Source organism: Bison bison, unplaced genomic scaffold, assembly GCF_000754665.1.
Source record: "Bison bison bison isolate TAMUID 2011002044 unplaced genomic scaffold, Bison_UMD1.0 scf7180017864293, whole genome shotgun sequence".
Taxonomy (NCBI): domain Eukaryota; kingdom Metazoa; phylum Chordata; class Mammalia; order Artiodactyla; family Bovidae; genus Bison; species Bison bison.
In genome coordinates, this window is record NW_011494865.1 from 1,276,028 (window position 1) to 1,302,985 (window position 26,958).

Consider the following 26,958-nt stretch of genomic DNA (forward strand, 5'->3'; position numbering starts at 1 on the left):
TTCTGCTTTTGAATGTGCTATCTAGGTTGGTCATAACTTTCCTTCCAAGGAGTAAGTGTCTTTTAATTTCATGGCTGCAGTCACCATCTGCAGTGATTTTGGAGCCCCCAAAAATAAAGTCTGACACTATTTCCCCTGTTTCCCCAACTATTTGCCATGAAGTGATGGGACCAGATGCCATGATTTTAGTTTTCTGAATGTTGAGCTTTAAGCCAACTTTTTCACTCTCTTTCACTTTCATCAAGAGGCTTTCTAGTTCCTCTCCACTTTCTGCCATAAGGGTGGTGTCATCTACATATCTGAGGTTATTGATATTTCTCCTGGCAATCTTGATTCCAGCCTGTGCTTCTTCCAGCCCAGCGTTTCTCATGATGTACTCTGCATAGAAGTCAAATAAGCAGGATGACAATATACAGCCTTGACGTACTCCTTTTCCTATTTGGAAACAGTCTGTTGTTCCATGTCCAGTTCTAACTGTTGCTTCCTGACCTGCATATAGGTTTCTCAAGAGGCAGATCAGGTGGTCTGGTATTCCCATCTCTTTCAGAATTTTCCGCAGTTTATTGTGATCCACACAGTCAAAAGCTTTGGCATAGTCAATAAAGCAGAAATAGATGTTTTTCTGGAACTCTCTTGCTTTTTCCATGATCCAGCGGATGTTGGCAATATGATCTCTGGTTCCTCTGCCTTTTCTAAAACCAGCTTGAACATCTGGAAGTTCACAGTTCACATATTGCTAAAGCGGAGGGACTGACTGGCACTAAATTCATGTGCTTGACTGGCACTGAATTCAGAGTGGGAACAGAATTCTGGGGCACAAGTGGCTGGTTTATCCCCAGATGAGGGTGTCCACCATCCCTCAGTAGGCACCAGTTCAGCCAGTTGGGACGGTCTCCAGATGATTCTCAGGGGATCCAGAAAAGCGAGCACACACCTGTAGTGCTGGCCGCCGGTTCTCCACGTGGTGCCCATCCACCCTGAGAGCTGGGCCCTCTGCTGGCAGAGGGCTCCGCTGGGATGTGGCTCATGGAGCCTGAAGCTGAGGAAGTAGCGGCTGGGCTTCTCTGGCTTGTGTGTTTGCAGGAGCAGAGCGTCCCTTCATCACTGGCTTGGCTCATTGCTGCACAGCTGGCCTTCCAACCCAGGCTTGAATCAGCGGGCAATGGAGCCCCCACTGGGGACTGAATGCATCCAGTGGAAGAGCCCCCTGCAGCTGGGATTGCAGTTCCCCTGCATCTTTCAGTGCCCCTGACCTTACCTGTGACCCCCGTGGCAACCGATGCTGGTACCAGAGCACGCACATTCTTCATGAAAGTGATCGGCTTCTGGGAGGGTGGATTGGAACACCAAAGGGAAAAAATAGACTGATAAATATATAAATCAAGGGCCTTAGCTGGCTGAGTTGCAAGCACCTACACAAAGAACTGGACTTGCGTGCATTCTCCCTTTTGGTGGGTCCGCTGTGGTCCAGCCCGTCACCCCTTGATAGATTACAGCTCCCAGGTGCATCTGCTGCCTGCAGGGTCCTGCGTGTGGCAGCGCTGACTCATTGGCGAGGGGATGTGACAGAAGCAGAGAAAATCCAGGGTGCAGCGTGTCCCACGTAGGACCCGTCGCCTCTCCCTTCTTTCCTGTGGAAGCAGAGGCTGCTCAACTGTCCGAAGCCCCGTGGCATGGAGGCTCTTGGAGACGTGGCCTGTAGCCACGTGGGTGACTGATCTGAGGGGCTAAGTCCTGCTCCAGGGAGCAGAGAAGGGATGGCCACGGCCTGGAGGAGCTGACAAACAAGGCAAAACATGGTGGGCAGAGCGGGGGTGGAGGGGGCTAGGAGGAGGCTCTGTGACTCAGCCCTGAGCTAGCTCTCCTGTCTGCCTGGCAGCATGCCCCAGAACGGGCTGGGGTGGCCACCAGGCTGGAGATGGCTCAGAGGGATGAGGCAGTGCCAACACCCAGCTGATTGGAGACCTCCCCTAGTCTGCATTTTTTCCAGATTTCAGCTGAAATCAGGAAAATAGTGGGTGGGACAGGAAGAGGAGGGTACCTCCCACTTCTGTGTCCTGCGGCTTCGTGTTTATCAGCAGTCAAGTCCCTTTGGGCATTTGAGTTTTTTGACTAGATTCTGAGCTCCTTGAAGCTGGATTCAAGTTGTTTATTCATCCATTCAAAACATAATTACTGGGTGTGTGCCAGCTACTGTTCTAGGCACCGGAGAGATACCAGGAACGAAACAAAGACCCCCTAACCTCAGGAGCTTCTCTTGTCGTTGGAGGAGAGCGGAACCATGAAACTATAGTGAACAGCAGAGCAGAGAAGACTGGCGAGTCCCTTGGACAGCAAGATCAAACCAGTCCATCCTAAAAGAAATCAACCCTCAGTATTCACGGTAGGACTGAAGCTGAAGCTCCAGTACTTTGGCCATCTGATGTAAAGAGCCAACCCATTGGAAAAGACCCTGATTCTGGGAAAGATTGAAGGCAGGAGGAGAAGGGGGCGGCAGAAGATGAGATGGTTGGATGGCATCACCGACTCAATGGACGTGAGTTTGAGTAAGCTCTGGGAGATGGTGAAGGACCGGGAAGCCTGGTGTGCTGCGGTCTGTGGGGTCTCAGTTGGACACCACTGAGGGACTGAACAACAACAAAGAGCGTCTTCGGATGTGAGACAAGCTCAAGAAAAGCAGCTGCAGTGAAGCAGAAAAGGGAGGGGATGTGCGCTGGGGCTGGGGGCGCACCTCTCCTTAGGGTAGCCTCAAGGGGAAGGCGACAGGGGAGCACAGGTTTTAAGGAAATGAGGGAGTGGGTCATGTAGAAGTCTGGGGGAAGAGCTTTTGGGCCAGAAAGCACAGCCAGCCCAAAGGCCCTGAGGCAGGAGTGTGCCTGGAGTGTCAGGAACAGCAGAGAGCAGTGTGCTGAGGCAGAGTGTGATGGGGTGAGGTGTGGGGTGGGGAATGAGGGTCCGAAGCAGATGCACCTTTCAAGCCATTGGAGCACTCGGGAGTTTACAGAGGGAAGTGGGAACATCCTAACCTGGGAGTCCATGGTGTTTAGCATGGTTCCTGCAGGAAACTTCAGTTATCTTGAAATAACCCATCTCAACAGGGACGCAAGCACCACATCTCTAATGAGCAAGGAAATTCCACCCTGGTCAGCGCCAGAGTCCTCCATCCAGGAAACTGGGTTTCGCTGGGGTGGGGATGTGTGTGCTTCATTCGCATGGAGGCTGGGGGGCTGCATGTTGATGAGAACAAGGCCCCCTGGTCACTTCCCCCTCTGCGTGCTCAGCAGTTTGTCAACAGGCGATTGCAGGCGTCCAGCCTCAAGTCCCCAGGCTGCTGCTGCTTCCGGCTCTTCTGCCACTATCTGCAGTGATGGTCTCCAGTTTAGCATGAGATTAGGGTTCTGGGCCAAATGTTTCAGACCACTGAGAGTCACCACTATTTCACAATTCATTATTTTTTAATAGAACAAGATGTAGTCAAATATTCCTCCTAAAGAAATAGCAGCCAAGTACTTGGTTTATCACTGTTTCACCAGATGATAAGATATTTTATTTTGCATGAATGTTGAACATGCCTCTTTAATCATAAATATCTTAGGATTAATGTCTTTGGATTAATTCACGCTACAAGCATTTATTAGCTCTTCATGGAGTGCCAGACGCAGCATCAGAGGGCCAGACTAGGCAGTGCTTGGTTGAGAGGGACAGAGAAGTTGGTCAGGGTAGGGAGCCAGGGGATGGGCAGCACCCCGAGGCTGCTTTCTAAGTAGTCCCAGCACCGTCTCAACATGACCGGCTGGTTCCCACAGAGGCCAACGCTGTGTGCGTGCGCGTGCACATGCCTGTGCAGCGTGAGGCCTCTGAGAGCTGCGTGTGTGTGTGTGTGTGTGTGTGTGTGTGTGTGTGTGTGCACGCGCGTGTAGCATGAGGCCTCTGAGCTCCAATTCCAGACAAATAGGCCCTGTTTTGGGTGATGCCTCGGCTGCTGCGACACTCGCTGATAATTGGCCAATGGTGGGGAAGAAAGCCAGGCTCCTCTTGTTAATGGAAGTTGCCTGTTACCTCTCCATGTTTTGCCCGCCTCGGGTTTTATTTTCCCCATTAAGCTCGGCGATGCTGCTCAGAAGCCCTGCTGACGTCGCCACAGTTGTACATTCTGGACGTGTGTGTGGGCTTTGGCTCAGCAGCCCACGTCACTCAGGGTTTGGCATGTAACACACACACCCGTACATCACCCCGGAGTTGATTCCATCTGATGTTTGCTTGCTGATCACCTCGTTTTGGAATGAGTGTAGGGCTGCTTGGTGGTGATTAGCGACCCTGCTTCCTATGCAGCTGGTTGCAAAGCCACGTGCTGTTGGTTACGAGTCACCGTGAACTCCCCCCACCCTACCCACTATGACATTTGGAGCTCTGTGCACCTGAGAGAGAAATGGGAAAGATTGCACATTGTGTGGCTTCCCTGGTGGCTCAGAAGTAAAGAATCCGCCTGCCAGTGCAAGAGACCCAGGAGATGCGGGTTCGATCCCTGGGTCAGGAAGATCCCCTGGAGAAGAAAATGGCGACCTACTCCAGTACTCTTGCCTGGAGCCTGGTGGGCTACAGTTCATGGGGTCACAAAGAGTCGGGCATGACTGAGCGACTAAGCATGCGCATCCCTAACGCCCGTTGGGTCAGAGGGCCACCTGAAAAGTGATGTGATGTGTGGACTGTCCCAGGCAGGGCTGCCTGCTCCTCTGGACAGTGTGACTCGGGCACGGCAGGGTCATTACATCCACCTTTTGAGAGGCTGGCCCCACACGGCAAGACTTTCCCGGTGCTTGTGGGTGGGGCTGGACCCTTGAGCTTGGCAGCAGAATGATTGAGCACGTGATGGGGGGCGGTGCTGAAACTACACTTCCTGGGGCAAACCCCTCCCCTCAGCAGCCCCCTCCCCACCTGTGTTATTTGGAGGATAAAGGAGTCCATCGATATATGTCAAGTGCCCAGAGCATCGCTGGGCATGCTTCCTATGCTCACTGGGTGTTAGTAATGGTTATTATTACCTGAAAAAAAAAATAAAACAAGAATGTGTGCTGCTACCCCTGGGCACCTCACAAGAGCCCTGCGGGAAAAGTGTCAACATAAGGCTCATTTGATGCATGTGGAAACTGAGGCCCACAGGGGAGAGGGCCGCGGGTAGGGTGTGTGGGCCAGCGGGCAGGGCTCCGACGTCTCCAGTGCCCTGTAGATCTCAGCCTGCCTTTGTGCTGAATATCCCGCAGGCCCAGCCCCCAAGGCTGGAGGCCCAGGAGAGGCCCAGGAGCTCTTTGGGGAGCTGAGTCTCAGCCACTCACAAACCAGGAAGCCAGCAAACAGAAAGTTACCAGTCTGATTGGTTTTGAAAAGCTAGACCCCTCTCCCCTACCAGCTCTCCCATCCAAATGATCTATTTGCCAGGAGGTGGAAGGTGAATAAGTATCTCTAGAGTGCCTCTTTGTGGCAGAGGTCGGGCCGGCATTTTTGTGTTCAGCATCTCATTTCAGCCCGACTGCAGCATGTGATGGAGCTGCTGCTGTCCCTGTTTTTCAGACACGGGAACTGAGGCTTGTTGGGTGAGGCTCACTCAGCCAACAAGTGGGTCTGAGATCTGGGCTCAGGTCTGTCCTCATGTTTCGTGGGGTTTTTTCTTAGTCCTCATGACCTGTCTCCTTTTTGGGGGGGAAAATCTGTCTCCTGGTTCCCAAGTCCCTTAGCAGAGCTGTTTGAACAGAAGGATGCTAGTTGCTTCCTCAGAAGGTGAGCGGGCTAGGCCTGGGAGAGCCTGGGGGTGCCTCTCGCAGCTTGACCACGATAACTGCTCCCACAGATCCAGACAGAATTCTAGGCCATGTCGCCCGCCCTTTCACTTACCTGCCCCTTCCAGCCTCCAGCCTCTTTCCCTCGCCTTTCCTTCTCAGTCAGATTTCTTCCCTGGCCTGCCTCTCGTCCCCATGCTGCCTCCCCCCCTCCCTCCTCCGTCACTGAGGAGCCCCAGAACACCCGCTCAGCGGGTTGTCTGTGCCGAGGTGGGGGCCCCGACACCTGTTCCCAGGATGTGAGCATCGTGAACACCTTCCTATGAACTGCTAGCTGGAGAGGCCATCGCTGGCCCAGCAGACTGTGCCCCGGGCACTGTCACCATCACCGGCACCGGCACACCAGCTCCAGGTGGCCCTGGCCTTGACAGAAATAAAGGTGACTGCCCAGAGCTCGGAGCCGCCCTGCCCAACGCTCTCGTCTCCTCCCGAGTGCTCCAGTAAACTGCTAACACTCAAGCCTCGGACTAGTCATTTCCTTCCCCACAAAGGCCTCTCCAGTACCCCCCCACCCCGCCCACCTGCCCCTGTCCTGGCACGGTTCCCCACCCCTTCCTCTATGCCCCCAGTGTGCTCTGTGCTCTGTTTTGTGTCCATCCTTGTGTCACGCACAGCAATACATCACAACTCCTTGCTGGACTGTGAGCTCCTAGCCCAGCACCCGGGGTTTCGTCGGGGCTTAACCCCGCTGGAGACTGCCGCCAAGCCAGCTCCCCACATCATCTAATTTGCTCCTCGCTTGCGTTTAGGGCATTGCGACAATCTGAATTCACTGGAAATCCTCTTGGTAAACAGTTTTTAAATAGAGAAATAACATGAGTAAAGTGCATAAAAGTGCAGTGATCTTTGCTGTACTGCTTGATGGCTTTGGACCAGTGGTTACATTCATGTGTACAGGTGCCCCTCGCTTCTGGAAAGTTTGCCTCTCTCTAACCGAAGTCCTAACTACAAAAGACTGAAAGAAGCCCAAAGAGGCTTTTCACTTTTAGACAAAAGGTGAAAAGGGAAAATAAGGTGCACGCTGGATGGTTCTGCAGCAGCTGTTCAGCGGCAGCGCGCCTCCTGAGCAGCCCCACCACCGTCGGCACCTGGGGCTCAAGGCCCGGAGCTTTGAGCTGCGTCTGAGCATCCGTGCTTCATCCCCGTTTACTCTGTGTGCCTGTCAGCAAGGTGTGTCCTAGGCTAATAGCTTCATCCTGGCTTACGGAAGGTCTCGTAGGACTGCTGTACTTTCAGACCGTGGGGGAAGCTTGTGATTCAGGTCAAGAGAAAAACGCCTCTGACGTCCCCTGCAGCTCCTCAGTCTATAACCAGCACCCCCCCCTCACCCCTGCCACCAGCGAATCACCATTCTGACTTCCAGAGGTGCCTTTTTTAAAGGTTTTTTTTTTTTTTTTATTCAATTGTGAAATACCTACAACAAGTACCATTACGATGGATGAACCGTTTTTAAGTATACGATTTGGTGGCATTAGGTACATTCTTTAAAGGCATTCTTTACATTTTAATTTAAGGCACTGCCAAACAACTGAATGATACAGAAGCGACTACAGTAGAAAGTGAAAGTCCCCCCGACCTCAGTGTCTTCCTGAAAAGGAACCACCGTTTTCAGTTTGTGTATCCTTCCAGACCTTGCTCTGGGTACTGTCATTGGTCAGTATCTGTCAGCTCAGGAAAACCTGGTGTGTATGTTCATGCTTTGAGTCGACAGTTTTTTAACTGTAAATGGAATCCTTGATTGGTTGATCACACGGGGTCTTTCTGGCGAGGGGTGTGTTGGGGCCTTTCTAAGGGGCACACCCAAGCCTAGCGGAGGACGTTCTGTTTGCCCTCTGTGGCATCAGTGATTCTGCCTCTCCTTCTCCACTCAGCTACAGGCCTTGCAGGTTTCAGTCCTTACTCCTGACCCTCTCGCTGTCCTTGCAGACCCTGTTCTCAGATCCCACAGCCCCTGAGAGGCCTTACTTATCACTGACCCCTGGGGGAGTCACTTTTCTCCAGTATTTAACTTTGAAGCAAGGACCAAAGGTCAGAGGCGGGCAGGTTGGTGGAAGGTGTCATTAACCAGCAGGTGGGGGCAGATGCTCTCAGGAGGACTTAGACCTCTAGGTCACCCCTGAAGTCACATTTCTGCCCTTCAGCTGCCTCTGACCCCAGATGCCAGCCTAAACGTGCAGCCACAGAGCCCACAGCCCCCCTGCTGCATCCCCCACTCGGGTACAGGCAGCATCTTGGAGTCAGCAAGGAGGGTCCCCTGACTTCACTCCTTCTGTTGCTTGGGTTCCACAGCCCTGTGAGGTGAGCCCTGGGTGGGTGAAACCTGAGCCTTTGGGAAATGTAGACCGTGTATGCAGGAGGCTTGCCTCTGAGACATGCATGCTGTGCTTTCTTTATGGGAAGATAAACCCTAAGGCCTTCTGATTTTTGACTCTTAAAGGGGCTTTCCCATTTCTTCTGGTTGGTCCCATGGTGCTGGCTCTTCCACTAAGTTCAGCTACTGAGGTCTTAGGCTCCTTTCTTCATCCACCCTCACCCACCCACCCCAAACTTTCTTGTTTTCTTCTTGATCTCTCCATCACGTTGGATGTAGTTTGGTACAGGCCACCATTCAGCAGCCCGTCAAGCCCTGCTCTGGTCCAGACACCTGGTTTAGGGGAAGAGCTCACTGGGGCGTGAGATGGCTCTTCTCTCAGGGGTTTCTGAGAGAAAGGTCATCTGGAGTTGTCCAGTGGAACATGAAGATTCCTGGGAGGCCTGACAGCCAGAGGCCCTTGTGAGAAACAGCAGAAATGATACCAATCCCAGCCCACACTTCCCACTCACTGTCAGCTTCTCCATGGTAACGATTGGATCTTTTATTTAAAATAATTTTACTTATTTTTGACTGCTGGGTCTTTGTTGCTGCATGGGTTTTTCTTTATGGTGTGCAGGCTTCTCAGTGGGGTGGCTTCTGTTATTGTGGAACACAGACTCTGGAGTACAGGCTCCATAGTTATGACACACGGGCTTCATTGTTCTGTGGCGTGTGGGTCTTCCCAGATCAGGGATTGAACCTGTGTCTCCTGCATTAGCAGGTGAATTCTTTACCACTGAGCTGCCAGGGAACCCCTTGTGGGATCTTGATGTTGTTAAATTATTAAGCAAAAAGAAATCAGGCTTTTTAAATATAGAAGAAAATAAAATCTACAGCTCCAATGTCCAAATGACCCCTGTTGAATATTTGCAAAAGTGAACCTGCATACATGATTAGAAATTTTAAACCAGACAGAAAGATACAGAAATGAAAAACTCTTAAGTGCTTGTCCCACCTTGTTTCTTTCCCCAAACAGGAAATTCTAATATATTCCTGTGCAGCTTTCCAGGAAAAGTTGTGTTTACACCATCATGAAGCTTTACCTAAAATGGGACCCTGCTTTGTTTCCAGTTCTTGCATTTTTTTTATCCAGAGGCTGTTTGTGCATCAGTAGATCTAGGTATGAAAAGACCTCAGTCTTTTTATGTCCACGTGGATTCCCACTTTATAGACAGACCATAATTACCCAACCAATCCCCTTTTGATGGACATTTAGGTTATTTCCAGCTACTTACTGGGTAGGTTGTGTTTTAAAGGTTTGAAATTTCCCTGGTAAGCATTCTTCCCCCTCTTCCCTCCTCAATACCTGATGATCAAGAAAAACAGATAGATCCCTTGGAAAGTTTTTAAATTCATTTTCACAGTTGATTTTTTTTGTTTTTCTTTCATGAAGTCAGGAACAGGAAGGTAACTGTCTGTCAGTTGCTTGTTGCATGGCCAAGCTCTGAAGGAACTTTCTCTCTCTTTTTTTTAAAATAATATCTTTTGCTTCCAGTGACTTTTTAAAAAAATTTATTTTTGGCTGTGCTGGATCTTCGTCACTGCATGGGCTTTTTCTCTAGTTGAGAAGAGCAAGGTCTGCTCTCCAGTTGCGGTGTGCAGGCTTCCTGTTGCAGTGTCTTCTTGGGGAGCACAGGCTCTAGTCTCGTGGACTTCGGTAGCTGCAGCACATGGGCTCAGTAGTTGTGGTTCCCGGGCTCTAGAGCACAGGCTCAGTGGTTGTGGTGCACAGGCTTATTTGCTCTGTGGCATGAGGGATCTTCCTGGATCGGGGATCGAACCCGTGTCTCCTGCATTGGCAGGCAGCTTCTTTACCACTGAGCCACCCAGGAAGCCTGAAGGAGCTTTCCATCCACGATTTCCTTTAGCTCCAGGAGGCCAGAATTACTGCCCCATGGTTTAGACAAGGAGCCAGGACCTGAGAGAGGCCTCACTGCTCACGAAGGTTCCAGCTGGCGTCCACAGCACCCTGACCAGCCCTGGACCTTACGCACCGCTCCTCTTCTCTTAGTGCAGCCGGTTGTCCTGGACATCTGAGTCCACCCAGAGCTCAGGGAGTGCTGTCTGCATCCGTCTGTGTGAATTTCCGCTCGCAGCTTTGGACCGAGTGGTGGTTTGCTCTGCGTGGGGTCTCACTTTTCTGTTTCTGAAAGCTTCGGTTGCATGCGGCATGCAATTCCCTGGGAGTGAGTGGTCATCAGAGGAAGCAGTCGCTTCATCTTGGGGCGCTGACCTACCAGGTCTGAGTCCTTCCAGAAAGGGTGAGGAGCATCCAGCGCTGTGTTCCTAAGTGGGCTCTGATGGATGCCATCTGTCAAGAGGTGAGCGCCTGGAACGCTCCCGTTTCTGGGCTCTCGGTTCTTGGCATCTGTAACGCACTATCTGGGTTTCCTGGACAGTTGAATCATGTCTCAATTTTATCTGTCGTTTTCGTGGATGAATAATCCAAAGTACGTAAATAAAAATTAATGTCTGGATTTGGATGCTAATTTAACTTTCAATTAGGTTTTGTTTTGAGCATTATTGAAATTAATCTGCGTTCTTAGAGCACATTCCACTTATTGGCAGGGTACAGTGGCCCCCAGAAGACACAGTAGGTGGTTGTTTGGGATAAATTCAGATGGATAGACTGAATCGAGATAATGGAAAAGTTTGCTTTAAAACGTTTCTGTCTTTCAATGACAAAGTGATGTCTGAATATCACCTGGACCCTGCAGAGAGAAAAACTCTTCAATCAGAATCCTGCCCTAAACAGATGAGGGACGAGTTTTGATCCTTGCTCCCTGGACCTGGCTCATTTGCATATAAATACTATTTAAAGAGTGCTAAGCAGGGAACTCAGTTTGAGCTCCTGGTGAAGCACTATTATTTTAGAAGAGCCTAGGGCTTTGGGATTGGGCTCTCGCAGAATCGAGAGCCCAGATTCTGACTCCGCAGCCAGTAACTGTGTGACGTTGGGCAAGTCACCTAGCCCTTCTGGGCCTCATTTTCTCATCTGTAAAATGGGATTGATAATCTGTATCTCATGGTTGCTGTAAGGATGGAGACACAGCTGTGGTTTCCACAATGCAGGGTATGAACTGTGGTGACACACAGGCCTTTTTCTTTTCTCTTAAAAACCTTTGGACTTTTTAGGGAAAAACCTCTTCCTTGGGGGCAGGTTTCCTTTGGGAATGAGCTTTAACTCATTGCTCATACCTGTTAGGCTCCCCTTCTAAAGAGAGCCAGCAATCTGGTTATATCCAGCTCACCTTGCCTTTTCTTTTCTATTTTTACATTAGCAAGGCACAGTGGTGTTTCATTTCTGTTGTGATATATAGTTCCTCTTAAAATAAATATATTTAAATTGAAAGTTAACAATGACATCAGTGCGCTGTGGTTTAGACATAAATTGTGCAGATGGTAAGTGGTTTTGAATCCCAGCTCTGTCACCTCCTGGCTGTGTGGCCTTGGGTGGGTCATGTAACATCTCTGAACTTCCATTTCCTCATCTGAGCATAACTATTATTCTCTGGGGGTTTTGTAAACTGTTAAGTGAGGTAATGTAGTCAGAGCCCTTAAAACACCATCGGGCACATAGAAAGTACCACCAAAGTATTAAAAGTGTGTTTCTGACCTTTGGGAAGCGTGGAGCTGGTGTGGGTCAAGGACACAGTGACTTGGGACTGTGGGCAATAAATAAATGGTAGCTGGTGCTATTGTTTAGATTATTTAATAGTAATGATGATGCGAAGAGCGGACTCATTTGAAAAGACCCTGATGCTGGGGAAGATTGAGGGCAGGAGGAGAAGGGGGTGACAGAGGATGAGATGATTGGATGGCATCACCCACTCAGTGGATGTGGGTTTGGGTGGGAGTTGGTGATGGACAGGGAGGCCTGGTGTGCTGCGGTTCATGGGGTCGCAAAGAGTCAGACACGACTGAGCAACTGAACTGAATAGCCGTCATGATCAACGAAGACATAAAATTTGCTGTATTGGAGGGAAATTCTTGGGGTGGAAACCTTCAGACAGCTCCATAGGAGCCAGTGAGACCCCACTGTTCAAATCTGTCCATTGTCTTGGTTCAACTTTCCAGGCTAAGCCGAGCATTCGGTGTTTCATTAAACCCACCGAGACACTAGAGCGGTCCCTTGAGATGAACAAGCACAAGGGCAAGAGGCGGGTGCAAAAGAGACCCAACTACAAAAACGTTGGGGAGGAGGAAGACGAGGAGAAAGGGCCCGCCGAGGATGCCCAGGAAGACGCCGAGAAGGCTAAAGGTACAGAGGGTGGTTCAAAAGGCATCAAGACGAGTGGGGAGAATGAAGGTGAGTGCACGCGCCACCGCCAGCCTGCCCGCTGGGCCGTCCTGTCTGGCACCCCGTGTGTGTCCCTGGGTGCGCCTGTCGTTCCAGACACCTGTGTGCCTCACTCTACACTGCCCGGCCTTTGGCGACAGCTGTGGCCAGGCCCGTAGGAGCCTGGGCAGCCCGGGGCAAGGCCCTGCCCTCTTATCCCCTGCCCTGTGTCCCGTTTGTCAAAAGAGGGGATTTACTTTGTTATGAGGAGAATAAAATGGGCTAATGCACTTAACATGCTCAGAACAGTGCCTGGCCCATGTCGTAAGTGTCTCCCACTATGATTATTTCATAACTACTGTCATTATTATTGATAGTGTTGTCATCTTTATCATTATTGGTGTTCTTCCTTATAATCCTGATAACCCAGGATGATGATTTTTGACTGAAATCTTTATTGCCAGTGCACTGCAGGAAGAAAAATGGCCCAGGGCTGATGAAATTAGATGCTTTTCATACGATTATGGTTTGGGAGGGAATCAAATAATCAAATGCAACCCCCCAGATTCTTACACTAAGATTGTTTTCAAGCCCTCATCTGGTTAGAGTGAGGTGCGCTGGTGTTCGGTGCATTGGGGTCAGGAACAGAATCGTTTTGTCCTCTTCTCTGCCCTTGTCGAGGACGATTCTGGTTTACTTTTCACCTCCCTCTTGTTTAGACACTAATGCCTCCATCTGGAGAGCATTGTCAGCCCCAGGGATGAAGCAAGTTTGAACTGTTGCTTGTGTCATGGGCCGGGCTCACAGCCACACAGATGGGGTCTCTGGCCACGGCCCCGGACGCTCAGGGTGGAGGAGGTGATGGGGTCAAGTGAGGTGGGAGCTCTGCTTGCCAGAGGGGAGCTTCCAGCACACCTCCTGGGACAGATCCGGGCTCTCCCCAGCTCCCGCCTGCGTTCTGCTCAGGCGTGGGGGGAGCATCTCCTGGGAGCCCTCCTCTGGGTCCTGGGCTCGCAGCAGCTCCTCTGCAGCCAGCTCGCCGGCCCATCAGCCTGGACTGTGCGAGTCCAGGCGTCCAAAGCTGGAAAATGGAGCCGCTCAGTAAATCAGTTGACTGGGAACTCATTTGTTTGGGGGAGTTTGCTGCAATTATGCAGCCAAAACCCACCCCCATCCCCACCCCGCTGGCCCCATTCTGATGATCTTGGCAGCTCTCTGCAAATGCCACAATCATATTTCGATGAATATAACCCAAGTGTCTCCCTGCTGCCATCAGCCCTCTTTTGAGGCTGAGATCTCCAGCATGCTTTTTTTTCTGTCCAAAGTGTGCAGTAAGCATCTTGGTTTAGGAATTCCTTTCTGGTTCAGAAACCCTTTGCCAACAAATATCACTGTGGCGGGGAGGTGAGGGGTGGACACAAGGTAAGCCATACTTGTTTGCTTATTTGCATCATTTTTACTCTTTGGTCTAACTGGGGAGAAAATTATCTGCTGAAACTTTTGGTTTACTGTCCTGTAGCCACTCTGGGGAAAATGGACGACTTCACCCCATTTTGTACACTGTGTTCTCGTCAATTTTGTTTTGGAAAGATGCTACCTCTTTTTGTTCCAGTCCTTTTAAGGGCTGCTGTCTAACCAGGCTGGGGCTGTGACTAACCATGGTGTGGACAGGGGCAGGCTTGGCCTCAAACACACAATCCAGTGACTCAACTGGCAGCCTAGTCCTGGCGCAGCGGGGCTGCAGCGGCTCTGCAAGGCTGCCGTCCCCGCTTCCTGTTGGGATCCAGGGGGTGGGGGGTGGTCTCCCTGGGTAGGGGGGAGCTCCCTGCAGGCTGAGCCTGCCCTGTGTAGGGGGCACAGGGAGACATGTTCACCAGCCTCGAGAACCCTGTTTTCCAGGTGGTTACTCAGCCAGGGCTCAGAGGAATCTCCCGAGAGACTTTGTTTGGATGTTTGATGCCAACTTCAGGGTCCAGGGGAGTGTGGTTCTCCATGGCCCCCTCAGCTTTGTAATGCCGTCCTGTTTTCCTGGCCCAACTCATCGTAAATAAGCACAACTTTTGCAGGCCCATCCAGCAAAGAGACACCTAACTGGGCAGCAACAGGTGTATTCTGGGGCTCTTTGAATTGTTTATTTGACCTCTCAGTTATTCTCGTGTTTGAAGGTGTGGCCGCTGGGTGCTCTCTCCTTAGACTGTCTCTGTGTTTGGGTGAAACCACACAGCTGTTAATTCCTGTGACTTGGAAGGGTGTCAGGCACATTTTCTCACTTGGTGTCAAGCCAGAGGACAGTGTCGATGTGTAGATGGGAGATGTTACTTATGGTCCTGTCTCACCAGCCAGACCTACGTGTGCCTTGGAGGGTGTCCCCAAGCTCTGGACTTCATTGTCCCCATCTGGAAATTGCGACTCTAGGAAGTATAAAGTCTTTTTTTTTTTAAACATGAGGATGTTAGGATTCTTGTGGTTAAAAGATTTAAATATTCAACTCAGACTAACTCAAGCAGAAAAGGCAATTATTGTTTGTCTAACTGGGAGGCACAGGAGGGGCTGGACTTGGGTGCATAGATGACCATCAGCAGCTCAGGGCCCACATCCTGCCCAGCCACCAAGTGGAAAGAGAGCTGTAACTGAAGCCCGGGAGCCGAGGCTCACTGGTGCTGGTGGACCTGGCTTGCCCACCCTGCAGAGGGACGGCCGGCACTGATTGGTCAGGCCAGTTGTGCGTCTGCCCTACGTGATGCCTTCAGAAAGAAACACATTCATCAGAAGAAGGAGGTGTGGGTGCCGGGCTCCCAGAAACAGCAGGTGCTCTCTTAGAAAACCACAGTATTTCTGCGTACTCCTCCGTCTCCCTCAGGCCAGCTGCTCCCTTCCTTTGTCTTTTCTTGTTTTCCTTTCCATTCCCTTCCTGTTTTGAGACGGGACCTGTGGCTGTCTTCTCCTCCCAGATGCTTCTCTGTAACGTGGTGCTTCTCACGTCGTCCCTGGACGTGGTGAGCTTGTTGACAGCCTTGGACTTATCGCGTAAAGAGATGCTGGCCCCAGTTCCCCCTGCATACCCCGTCATCCCCACTTCAGCAGTGAACTCTTTACTTAAAAAGGCGGCAGAAAGCATAGGAATAAAAAGGCATATGGTCACAAGTCACAAGTCTGCCATGACCTGGTTTGAATGTGGCATCAACTTGTTTTTTTTCGTCAGAGGCAGCACCCAGAGTTCACACCTCCTCCACTTTTAAGCGCAGACAAGGAAGTTGTGTGAGATAAATGTGCACCCCGGACCCTGCACTCCCATCCCCGGTCTGCAGAGAAATATGCTCTGCCTCAGGTCCCCAGTGATGGGCAACTCATTCTGAAACCAAAAAAAAAAAAACCAAATCACAGGACCTTTTAATTTTTAGAAATTGAGCGCTGAAAGGAAGACCAGGGTGCCCTGGTCCCTCTGGCCAGAGGAGTGTGCACCCAGATGCTCGTTCATGTCTTAGTCTAACCTTCAGTCTGAAACGACAGTCATTTCTTTTTGGATTCAGTTAAAGCAGTAACTTGGACATGAGTTTGGGTGAACTCTGGGAGTTGGTGATGGACAGGGAGGCCTGGCATGCTGCGATTCATGGGGTTGCAAAGAGTCGGACACGGCTGAGCGACTGAACTGAACTGAAAGCAGTAGCTTAATAAGTGGACCTGAGACAAGAGAATGAATTGTTTTAATTTCTTGGTTGAAAAATATGGGAAAATAGGCTTTTTGCCTATAAGGAAAAGCAGCCATCAGTTTCGTGGCCTGACCTTCAAAGATGACTCCTCTCTTGAATCCCTGTGAGGGCATGGAGGGAACAGAACAGTAGTGGCTGTGAACCTGCCAAGTTAGCTGGGACTTAAGGAGTCCCAAGCTTGGCTTTATTTCCCTCCCCCCTTCTGAAGTCTCTACTGAAATGAAATTGAACCTTCTGGCCTCATTTTTGCAAAGCCAGAGCCAACCCCAGGCCTAGCAGGTTTCTGATGAGGGCGAGCCAGGGACTAGGTATCAGGCGGTCAAGGTCTGCATCCCAGACACCTATGACTCTGTCCCAGAGCTGCTGTGTGACACTGGGCAAGTCATTGCCCATTCTGTGCTTCTTTACCCACAGAGGGGCCTGCGCGATGCCAGCCCTCAGGTTGTCAGAAATGAGAACCTTTAGTGCTTCAGCATTTAGCAGGTGACACATGAACACCGAATAGGAGCCCTGGCAAGACAGTGGAGCGAGAGCCCAAAGTGGGACTTGAGCTTGGTTGGGGGGGCGTACGCTTGGTCACCCTGGCGAGTTTCTGTGGGTCCTATTTCTCTGTTAATTTCTATAATGAACAGTGAGGTGGTTAAGTATGTGTGTGCATGCATGTGTGTGTCTGTGTGTTTCTGGAGCAGGGAGTGGGAGAGGGATGGGGAGGCTGAGCCACTGGGATTCAGAGGTGTGGGGGCACCAGCTTTTCCAATGGGCTTAACTAGGAGAAGGAGAAGGATTGGAGGTCAGGTTAGACAAATCCTCTGGAAAGCAACTTCCTAGGGAGGAAAAACAAATTCTGAATTCAATCTTGTACAATCCAGTGAAAAGTAATAAAAAAAGCAAAGGAAGGGGTACCACAAATACTCAGCACATACGCACTGTGTCATTGCCAGGCACTGCTGGCCTCTTGGAATTCTGCTCCAAAGCCAGTCAACAGCATGCGGTCCTTCTCATATCTCCTAGGTAACCAGCAAGGGCATCCTTCCCCTCCTCTCCATAACCTTCTTTCTAAGACCTTCTTATCATTCCCTGCCCCTCTTTTTATCATCTGGCCTCACTGTGATGGCTGGAACATTGACCGCAGAGGGCAACTGAGAAAATCCTTGCATTTGTCAAGTCAAAGACTGTTGGGAGGTCAGGCCTGCCATTTCCCTGAAAAGCACTTCATTTACCAAATATTAATCAGATTAGAATGCCCATCACCCTGGGAAGTTGATGAATTATGGCTGTTATTAAAAAAAAAAAAAATCCACAGTGACAGAGTACTGGGAAAGCTTAGGGATTTGGCCAGAGTTGTCACATGAGGGGACGGAGGTTGACATCCTTGGATCCTGAGAGTCTGCAGGCCTCTCCTGCTCGTTCAGCGATTCGCACAACCATTACTGCCTTCCAGCCCCAGAAAGCTTCATCCTCCCAAAGCGAAACCCTACCCACTAAACATCTCCCTGTTCTCCCTCCCTCCCTCCTGCCCCTAACAGCCTCTACCCCACTTCCTGGCTGATGCATTTGACCACTCTAGGTGCCTCATATAAGTGGAATCAATACAGTGTTTGTCTTTTGGGGACCGGCTTCTTTCACTGAGCATCCCGAGTACCCGAGATTCATCTGTGTTATAACATGTGGCGGGATTTTCTTCCTTTTTAAGGCTGACGATATTTCATTTTTTGAATAGACTCCATTTGGCTTATCTTTTCTTTTTTAAATTTCATTTGTTTTAATTGGAGAATGATTAGTTTACAATATCGTGATGGTTTTGCCATACATCAGTATGAATCGGCTACAGGCACACTTGTGTCCCCTCCCTCCTGAGCCCACCTCCTGCCCCATCCCTCCAGGTTGTCACAGAGCACCGACCTTGGGTGTCCTGCATCATCCGTCAAACTCCCAGCGTTCTCCATTTTAAGTCTGGTCTTTGTGTCTCCTTTGCTACCCTGTACATCAGTACCATCTTTCTAGATTCCATATATATGCGTTAGTGTATGATACTTGTCTTTCTCTTTCTGCCTTGCTTCACTCAGTGGTCACCTGGGTTGGTTGTACCTTTTGGCTGCTGTGAATATGGATACGCAGACACTATTTTGCTGAAGAGGTTTTTGTGGAAACAATAGAGGCCAAGCAAGGTCCAGCTGGGGCTTGCCGAAGCTAGAGGAGCTGGACACTTGAGTTTTTGCTCCCAGCCTGGCAGCTTCACATCCTTCCACTCCCAGAGGCCCGAATCAGTTGTGTGAGGGGTCCCGCCACTGCCAGGCTGGATACTGGAGCCTTCAGGCTTGTGGGCCACGGTGCCTGGCACAGAAACCAATACCCCACAGATGTGGTTTACACCGTGCAGGTAGTTTGGGAAGAGGAGCCCACCTCTTGACCCCTCTGTGCCTTGGTTTCCTCTCCATAAGCTGTAGAGGTTCCACTAGACCAGTGTTGGCCTGACTGGGGGATGTGGAGATGGCTTTGGGTGGGACAGAGAGAGAGGGCCTTGAAGACCACAGTGAGAGGTTTCTTGTCGGGATCTCAGCTCTGGGGGGTGGGGTGGGGGAGCCTCGTGGTTGGTGTGCCTTTGACCTCCTCATGTTCTCCAGACACCCCTTTCCATGCGTACAATAGGCCTCAGGATTTTCTGTTTATTCATCATGTGTATATTTTTCACAGTTGCTCTCTATCGGTACTGGTTTTATGCTGATAGTAGTAATTCCTAAAAATGTTTTATTTGAAAATAATTTCAAGTTTATAAAAAGTGAAAAAAACAAAACAAAAATAGTGTAAAGAACACTTGTTTAGTCACTTTCAGATTTTAACATCTTATACCCCATTTGCTTTCCTATCTGTATTTTCTCTCCCTCTCCACACACTGTCTGTCTGTCTGTCTGTCTCTCTCTCTCTCACACACACACACACACACACTCCTTTTTTTCTGGATAGGTTGCATCCAGCACACCCCTTCCATCCTAAACTCTTGAGCCTGCATTTGCTGGGTGCAGGGCGTTCTCCGCTGGGACCACTGCACAGTTAGCACCGTTGTAATGGGTTCCTTCTGCCCGGGTTCCAGGTTCTCCATTGTCCTGATGACACCCTTTGTAGCATATTTCCTCCCTCCAGGGACAGAATCCAGTCCAGGGTCAGGCTGTACCTTGGATTACCACGTCCCTTTACCCTCCTTTACTCTGGATATTTTCACAGTCTGTCTTTCTCTTTTCCAACTTTGACAGTTTTGAAGAATACAGAATCTCCCCCACCTTTGTTTTAATAGAACGTTCCTCATTCTGTCTTGGATGTTTCTTTCTGATTAGGTTGAGGTTAAGCGTTCTTGGCTGGAGTCTGGCACAGGTGACATGTCCTTCCCAGGGTGTCACTTCTGGAGGCGCATGATGCCCTTCTGTCCTTCATGGGTGATGTTAATTTTTGCCAGCAGGTGAAGGTGTGGCCCAGCTTCTGCACTGTATCATTACTTTTTCTTTTAGGAGCTAATTTGCAATCCATGGGAAACACTTGGACATAATGCAGATATCCTGTGCCTCATTAAAATCTCCCCTTAGAACCTGCCTGCACAGATCCCCTTCCTGTTGGTGGGGATGTAAATTGGTGCAACCACTCTGGAAAATAGTATGGAGGCTCCTCTAAAATGTTAAAATAGTGTTATCAGACGAACCAGCAATGCCATTCCTGGGCGTGTATTCAGAAAAGATGAAAACTCTAACTGGAAAAAGATACAGGCATCCCAGTGTTCATAGCAGCACTATTTACAATATCCAAGACATGGAAGCAACCTAAGTATCCACGGATAGATGAATGGATAAAGAAGGTGCGATGTATATACACAATGTAATATTACTCAGCCATGAATAAGAGTGAAATAATGCCGTTTGCAGCAACATGGACGGACCTGGAGATGGTCAGACTAAGAGAGAGACAAATATCGTACGACAGCTCGTATGTAGAATCTAAAAATATATATACAGGTGAACTTACAAAACAGACTCACAGACAAAGAAAACAAACCTATGATTATGAAAGGGGAAAGTGGGGGAGGGATAAATTAGGAGTTTGGGATTAGTAGACATACATTACTGTATAAAATAGATAAGCAACAAGGACCTACTGCATAGCACAGGGAACTATATTACTATCTTGTAGTAACCTATACAAGAAGGAGAAGGCAGTGGCGCCCCACTCCAGTACTCTTGCCTGGAAAATCCCATGGACGGAGGAGCCTGGTAGGCTGCAGTCCATGGGGTCGCAAAGAGTCAAACGCAACTGAGCGACTTCACTTTCACTTTTCAGTTTCATGCATTGGAGAAGGAAATGGCAACCCACTCCGGTGTTCTTGCCTTCAGAATCCCAGGGACAGCGGAGCCTGGTGGGCTGCCGTCTATGGGGTTGCAGAGTCGGACACGACTGAAGCAACTTAGCAGTAGCAGCAGTAACCTATAATGGAAAGAATCTGAAAAAGAATATGTATATGTTGGAGATACAGCAAGGTGACGTATATGTATACTAATGAATCACCTTGCTGTATACCTGAGACTAACACAGTATTGTCAGTGAATAGTACCCCCCTTAGCTGTGGCATCATTGCTGGTCCTTGCTGAGTCTTTATTAGGATCGCAGGAGAAGGCTGGTTTCCCAGTGTCAGCGCTCGGTACTGCACTGCAGGCGAGATTCCTGCCTCCTTCCCATTCATTCATCTATCTAGCCTTGGCACAGACTCACGGATTCCAGTTTTTTAGTGGTTTGTATTTCAGTACTGTATTTAATTAATTGGGTGCTCACATCGTCCCAGATTTGACCCTTGAGAACCCTTTCAAGCTGGCTGCTACATCTTTGTGATCTGCCCTCTTCCTTTTTTTTTTTTTTTAACAGTTGTGACACTTTGTGTCATAATAAGGTATTCCAGGTTCATTTTCCACCAACTCTGCCCTTCCTCAGGGTTAATTTCTCTGGAAAGCCCTGTTCCCTTTCAGCGTCAATGACTGAATGGTTTTCAGCAGGCCGAGATCTGGGCACCAGATGTGCTTCTGACTACATGGGGTGTTCTGCTATTTGAACCCTTCAGTGAACAGAGCTAGGAAATACATGCAGGTATATATACAAAATGCATGTTACCAACATCTCCAATTCCAGTCAGTCCCAGGAGTGTTTTTTCTTGACTTGCCGCACTCGTTTTGATGTCTCTTCCTTTACAGTGAGAGGCTGGCTTCTAATGACATCAAAACATTTACTATTTGCTCAATCCTATAACACATCTTTATGAAGTTTCAGAATTGTTTGATAAATCAAGAGTTGTTTACAGTTCCCTGCCCCCTGCCCCCAAATACTTCACCTGTTCCTAAGCTGAAGGTATAGACTGTGTCATAAACTATTTGGGTTTGTCTATCTTTCCTTTCTTTTCCCCCTTCAGGATAGATATGGTATTCATTTGAAATATATTTTATATTTTAGTCTCGCTCTCTCTTTTTTTTTAGTTAAAGGTTTGCCCTTCCCATTTTTATTGATTTAATTTATTTCTCTCTTTAAAAAAAAATAGTTTGGAACATTAACCAACTCAAAACTATGCAAAAGCATTTGTTCAAGGAAATATCCTTCTTCCCACATACCTTCCATCCTGTTCCCCTCCCTCTTGTACATAATGAACTTATTGTTTTCTGCAATATCCTTCCTGGGTTTCTTTGTGTAAAAAGAAGCAGAGGTGTGCATGCTTTATTGTTTTCCCTTCTTTCTCACACTCAGAGTGCAGTCCACCATATATGCTCTTTGGCCCTTGGCTGTCTCCGCGTAGCCCTGCCTCCGGAAATCGCTCTGTGTCAGTTCACAGTGACCTTCCTCATTCCTTTCCCAGCTGTGCCATGTGTACCATGGTCTATTCAACCAGTCTTTATGCTCGGACATTTAGGTAGTTTCCAGTATTTTGCAATTACCAATAATGCTGTGGTGAATGCCCTCGTGCCTGTGCATTTTCATATCGTTGGAGGTGTGTCTTCCAAATAAATTCCTGCAAGTGGGATTGCTCAACTGAAGGATATAGAAGTGATTTAAAGTTTTCTTTGAAAATGTATTTAAGTAAAAAAAAAAAAAGTGTGAGAGTTCGAATCAAATGATTAACAAGTAGTTCAGGCAACGGAGACACGGCAGAAATGGTAAAAGCAGGCCCATGACTGAAGTTTGAGCAGAGCTGGACTAGGGCTTCCCCGGAGGCTCAAGTGGTAAAGAATCTGCCTGCCAGTACAGGAGACGTAGGAGACTTGGGCTTGATCCCTGGGCTGGAAAGATCCCCTGGAGGAAGAAATGGCAACTCACTCCAGTATTTTTGCCTAGGAAATCCCATGGACCGAGGAGCCCGGCGGACTGCAGTCCACGGGGTCACAAAGAGTCAGACACAACCGAGCATGCACGCACAGTGCACAGAGGACTAGGTAGAGCTTTAGTCCCTTTAACCTCTAAAACAGAAACCTGGTGGGCTAAGTGGGGGCTCCTGGTACGATAACTGAGGTTCAGATGGAGCTCCCTGGGAATTCATCATCAGCGCGTGGAATCAGAGAAAACCTGTCCACGTGAGCCCCCGGTCTGCTTGCCCTGGTGGCGGCAGCATGGTGCACGTACCCTGGGAGGGGAGTGAGGCCACACCAAGGCAGGCATGATGTCAGCAGGGAGCTGTATAGAACCATGCCAGACATCCTGATGCGGCATAAAGAGGGGTGCCCTTTGAGCTTCCATCACCAAGGCCAGATCCTCGTCAGCATCCACTTTTGAAGATGGCTGTAGGGTCCATTTTGGAACAGTGAGACTCTGGTGAGAACCTGTCCTCTAAAACCTGTTAGCCACTCCTCTCAGGCCCACCTGGCACTTTGCATTCAGTTTCCAGGAGCTGGCAGCCCTGGGTAAGGATCACCGGTTTCAAGAGTTTAAAGGACAAGGGAAGACCTGCTTGGCATTGGAGGAACTGTTGTATATTTTACCTAGAAAACTACGTGAAGCAGCTCATCCTACACTTACTCCTGTTGGAGGAGTTGTTTGTCGGGGGGCGGCGTGGGCGGTATGGGGGTGCAGCTGTGAGAACCGGGGTGACACAGCCAAGGTTTGGAAGCCTCGTCGTGTGTGGAGAGGCCCTTACGGGCCTGATTCTGCACCAGGAGTGACCTGGGAAGTAGGAGGGGGGCAGACTTGGCTTCTAGTGCAGATTTTCTAGCTGTGTGAAGAGTTACTATCAAACTTCCTTGGCGGTCCAATGGTTAAGATGCTGCACGTCCACTGAAGGGAGCATGAGTTCGATCCCTGGTCAGGGAAGTTCCGCATACTGCATGGTGCAGCCAAAAAAAAAAAAAAAGAGTCATTCTACTTCTGGGTTTCTGTTTCCTCATATTCAGTCTCTAGGACCAAACTAGTGGTTTTCAGGCCATTTTGTGGGAAGCTGCAGAATTCCTGAAAGGAGCTTCAGGGGCCTCTGTGGAGGGCATGAGGGGACCTGTGGTCAGAGATATTTGGGCACCCGCCCAGCCTGCCCCTGGAACAGCTCTGTGCTCATCTCTTAGCCTTGGGAAATTGTTCAGAATCAGTGTGCACTTGCTAACACAGTTTGGTGAGCGCTAGGCTGACTTATCTTCAGCCTCATCTCTGCTCCAGAACTCTCAGAGTGTCCAGGGAGATTAAAAAGCCACAAAGGAACAACTACATCACAGCAGATGGAGGCACTAGGGCTTAGCCCTGTAACCCTGGGGAGTCCTCGGAGCTGAGTTCCTGCTGTGTCAGCTCAGCAGACCAGGAGAAAGGGTGGGAAGCAGGTCAGAGGGTCACAGGGCAGACGTCAGAGGCTGGCACCATTGTCTCACTTGGTAGTCTTCAGATGACATGTCTCAACAGTAAACACATATGTAATTCAACATGCATCTCCCCAATATATATATATATACGTTTATTATGGACTATACGTATTTGTATTAATGTGCAAATGTTATGTACATCATAACATGAAAAAAATAGATTTTTTAAAAGATAATAGTTAAAAATAAGGAGGTTTTGCCTATCAAATCATCTTGCATACCCACTGGGATATCTGCACCCCACTTGGGAGGAGATGAGAGTTGTTGGGAGGCCCTGAAGGAGGCTAGTGGAGGGAGTATGGGAGGAAGGAAGCAAATGGTGCTTCTCAGATGGCAGCGCCTCCTGCCCTCTGCCGTGGCTGTGGGCTGCATGCACTGTGGTTTACTCAGTAGCTCTTGGTGAATTGACTCAGTGGTTTTGTCTTAAATTTAGCTTCATCCTAAGCAGTAGCATCCACAAAACAGACTTTCTGTGCAGTTAGGATTTTCTTCTAATGCGTATTAAACACAGATTGTGCAAACACATGGCACTTAAAACTGGCGTGTCAACCCCGACCTGTGTGATGGGGCTGACCCCGTGGGGGACTCTGACCTGTGTTGTCTGACTTCAGACCACGCTGGGAGGGAGGGGCCTGGTGAGAGCAAGCCCCCTCCCCCAGGTCCAGGCCCATGGTTGGCGTGGGGGGTGGTGCAGTCTTCCCAGCCAGAGGACAGTCGCAAGCACAGTCACCTTAACAGTCCCAGAAGGGAGGCCAGGATGCAGCCCACCCCCATCAGGACACTGCACACACATGGATCGTAGGTTGGAGGTGCTCTACACATCACAGCTGCTGAGCGTCATTGCCAGCCCTGCTTGGCCCTAGGCAGACCCGTCAGACATGATCCACTCCAGGGTTTTGTATTGAGCATTTGCCTTATGCCCGACCCTGGACTAGACACTGCAGTTCTGGTGGAGGACAAGACAGATACGGCAGCTGCTCTCATGGAGCCCACATCCTAGGGTGGGGAAGGCGGACAGGAAACAAGCAAACCAGTAGAGAATGTAAAATCCAGGCGCAGGTTTCTCCCGAAATCTGAAAGTAGAGACTTTTAGTGAGAGAAGATGGTGTAAAGCCAGGATGCAGTGCCCTTAGCACACACCTTGCTAACAGATGCCCAGAGTAGATGGACCCCAGGCACCAGCACAGCTCACAGCTACGGCAGCTCGACGCTGAGGTGCTAGCGACCTCTGCTTCCCAGGAAGGAGTGTGGCGGGGCCGCGTCCACACTCAGGGTGCACGCTGCCTCTGTAATGACTGCTGCAACACCAACGCTAAATGCTATTTCTGTTTTTCTCCTATTTTTGTAAAAGGGAAAGTCCTTTTCAGGTTTCTTTTGGTTAGAAAAAACAGGTACTAATACAGGTCTTTCCATAAAAGCCAAGTGGCCTAAAAGCAAAACTTTAAAAAGTGAGGATACCTGTAGTTATAAATACCATAAAGTAAAATCAAGAAGAGTGGGGAGGGGACATCTCTATGGAAGAATTCCAAGTAATTTATGTAGCTGCCCTCCCTTAAGGAGACAGAACATAGCTCTGTAATCCTCAAGCGTGAGCTGCGCTTAATGACTTGCTTCCGAAGGGTATGGGATGCAAGGAGGAGGAAAAGTCCCTCTCCAGTGGAGGACTCTGACCAGCTTTCCCTTGTCCGAGTGATGCAGATGAACATCCCACATCATAAGTCATGTTGCTAGGCTGTGCCCTTGGTAGGATATGATGAGACAGCACTTCCTCTCTGTGGTCTTCCTCCCAGAAACCCATAAGCCCAGTCTAATAATAGGAAGAATGTCGCTGAAACCCAGATTGAGGGGCGTCCTAAAAATGCCCGACCAGACTCCTCAATCCATAAGGTCATCCGGAGGAAGGGAGGTCTGAGGAACTGTTTCAGCCAAGAGGAGCCTAAGATGTGACAGCTGGATATAACATGGTTATCCAGGCGGGAGTCCTGGAACTTAAAAAGGGTATTGGGGAGAAACAAGGGAAATCTGAAAGACGTATGGAGTTGAATTCATAGTAACTTGGAGAGGTAGAGGGAAAACCGATGGGGAGGGTGTCTGAGAAGACATCCCTGAGACGGCGACGTTCAAGTTGAGTCTCAAGTGACGTGATTGAGTGGTGCCTGGGGAGGGAAGACTGGGGTGAGAATGTTCCAGGCAGAGTAAGCAGCCGTGTAAAGACCCCGGGGCAGGAGCAAAGCCGTGCGGGTCCAAGGCGAGTGACAGGAAGCGCAGGACAGACGGGGGTGCAGTCAGCGGTGGTCAAGGGCCGGGCCGTGTGTGGCCTTGATACCGTGGACGGCATTTGGATTTTGTTCTGAGCATGATGGGAAGGCTGAAGGGGACCTGGGCTAATTTCTGCTTAAAATCACTTGGTTCTGTGTGGACAACAAATTGGGGTTGGGGGTGGGGGCAGTGGGCTCAAGATAAGCAGTGGGAGGCTCTTGCTTGGGTCAGGGGAGACGATGGCAGAGCCCGGGTGCTCGCCTGTCCTTCATGAGGGGACACACAGGTTCGTCATCCTTTCCCCTCACCGTATTTCCTGAAGATGGGGGGCAGCCCTTGAGCTCTGGTTCTAAGAACTAAGTGTTTGATGGTCCACACCCACTTGTTGAGGAACTCTATTATAACAGGGACAGCTCACGGCACAGCCACCATCCACCTCGAACTCAGGACACTTTCCTTCGTTGGTTCAGACCTTTTTCTGAAAATGAAAATGTACACGTGCTCAAGTCGGGTGCTATGAAAGTTGCCCCTATTTAATTGGGAAAAATAAAGCAAGGTCCCTCCCCTCTCTGCTCTCTGGAAGCTGTAAGTGGGAAAATAAAACAAAGGCTTTGGGCATGGCAGAGCCCAAGCTACAGTGTAAACAGGTTTGGAATATCTTTAGTGG

The 26,958-nt window shown here is 49.6% G+C and overlaps 1 protein-coding gene across 2 annotated transcripts in view; it reads left to right on the forward strand.

Annotated features, from left to right (window-relative positions):
• The window catches only part of CLEC16A (C-type lectin domain family 16, member A), a 229,142-nt gene that overhangs the window by 51,778 nt on the left and 150,406 nt on the right, over positions 1–26,958 (forward strand). The window contains exon 10 of one of the 2 annotated variants that reach the window (XM_010850663.1): positions 12,265–12,496. In XM_010850663.1, coding sequence (XP_010848965.1) covers positions 12,265–12,496 — 232 coding nt within the window. The remainder of the gene's footprint in view (positions 1–12,264; positions 12,497–26,958) is intronic. The other variant, XM_010850664.1, reaches the window with a different exon arrangement.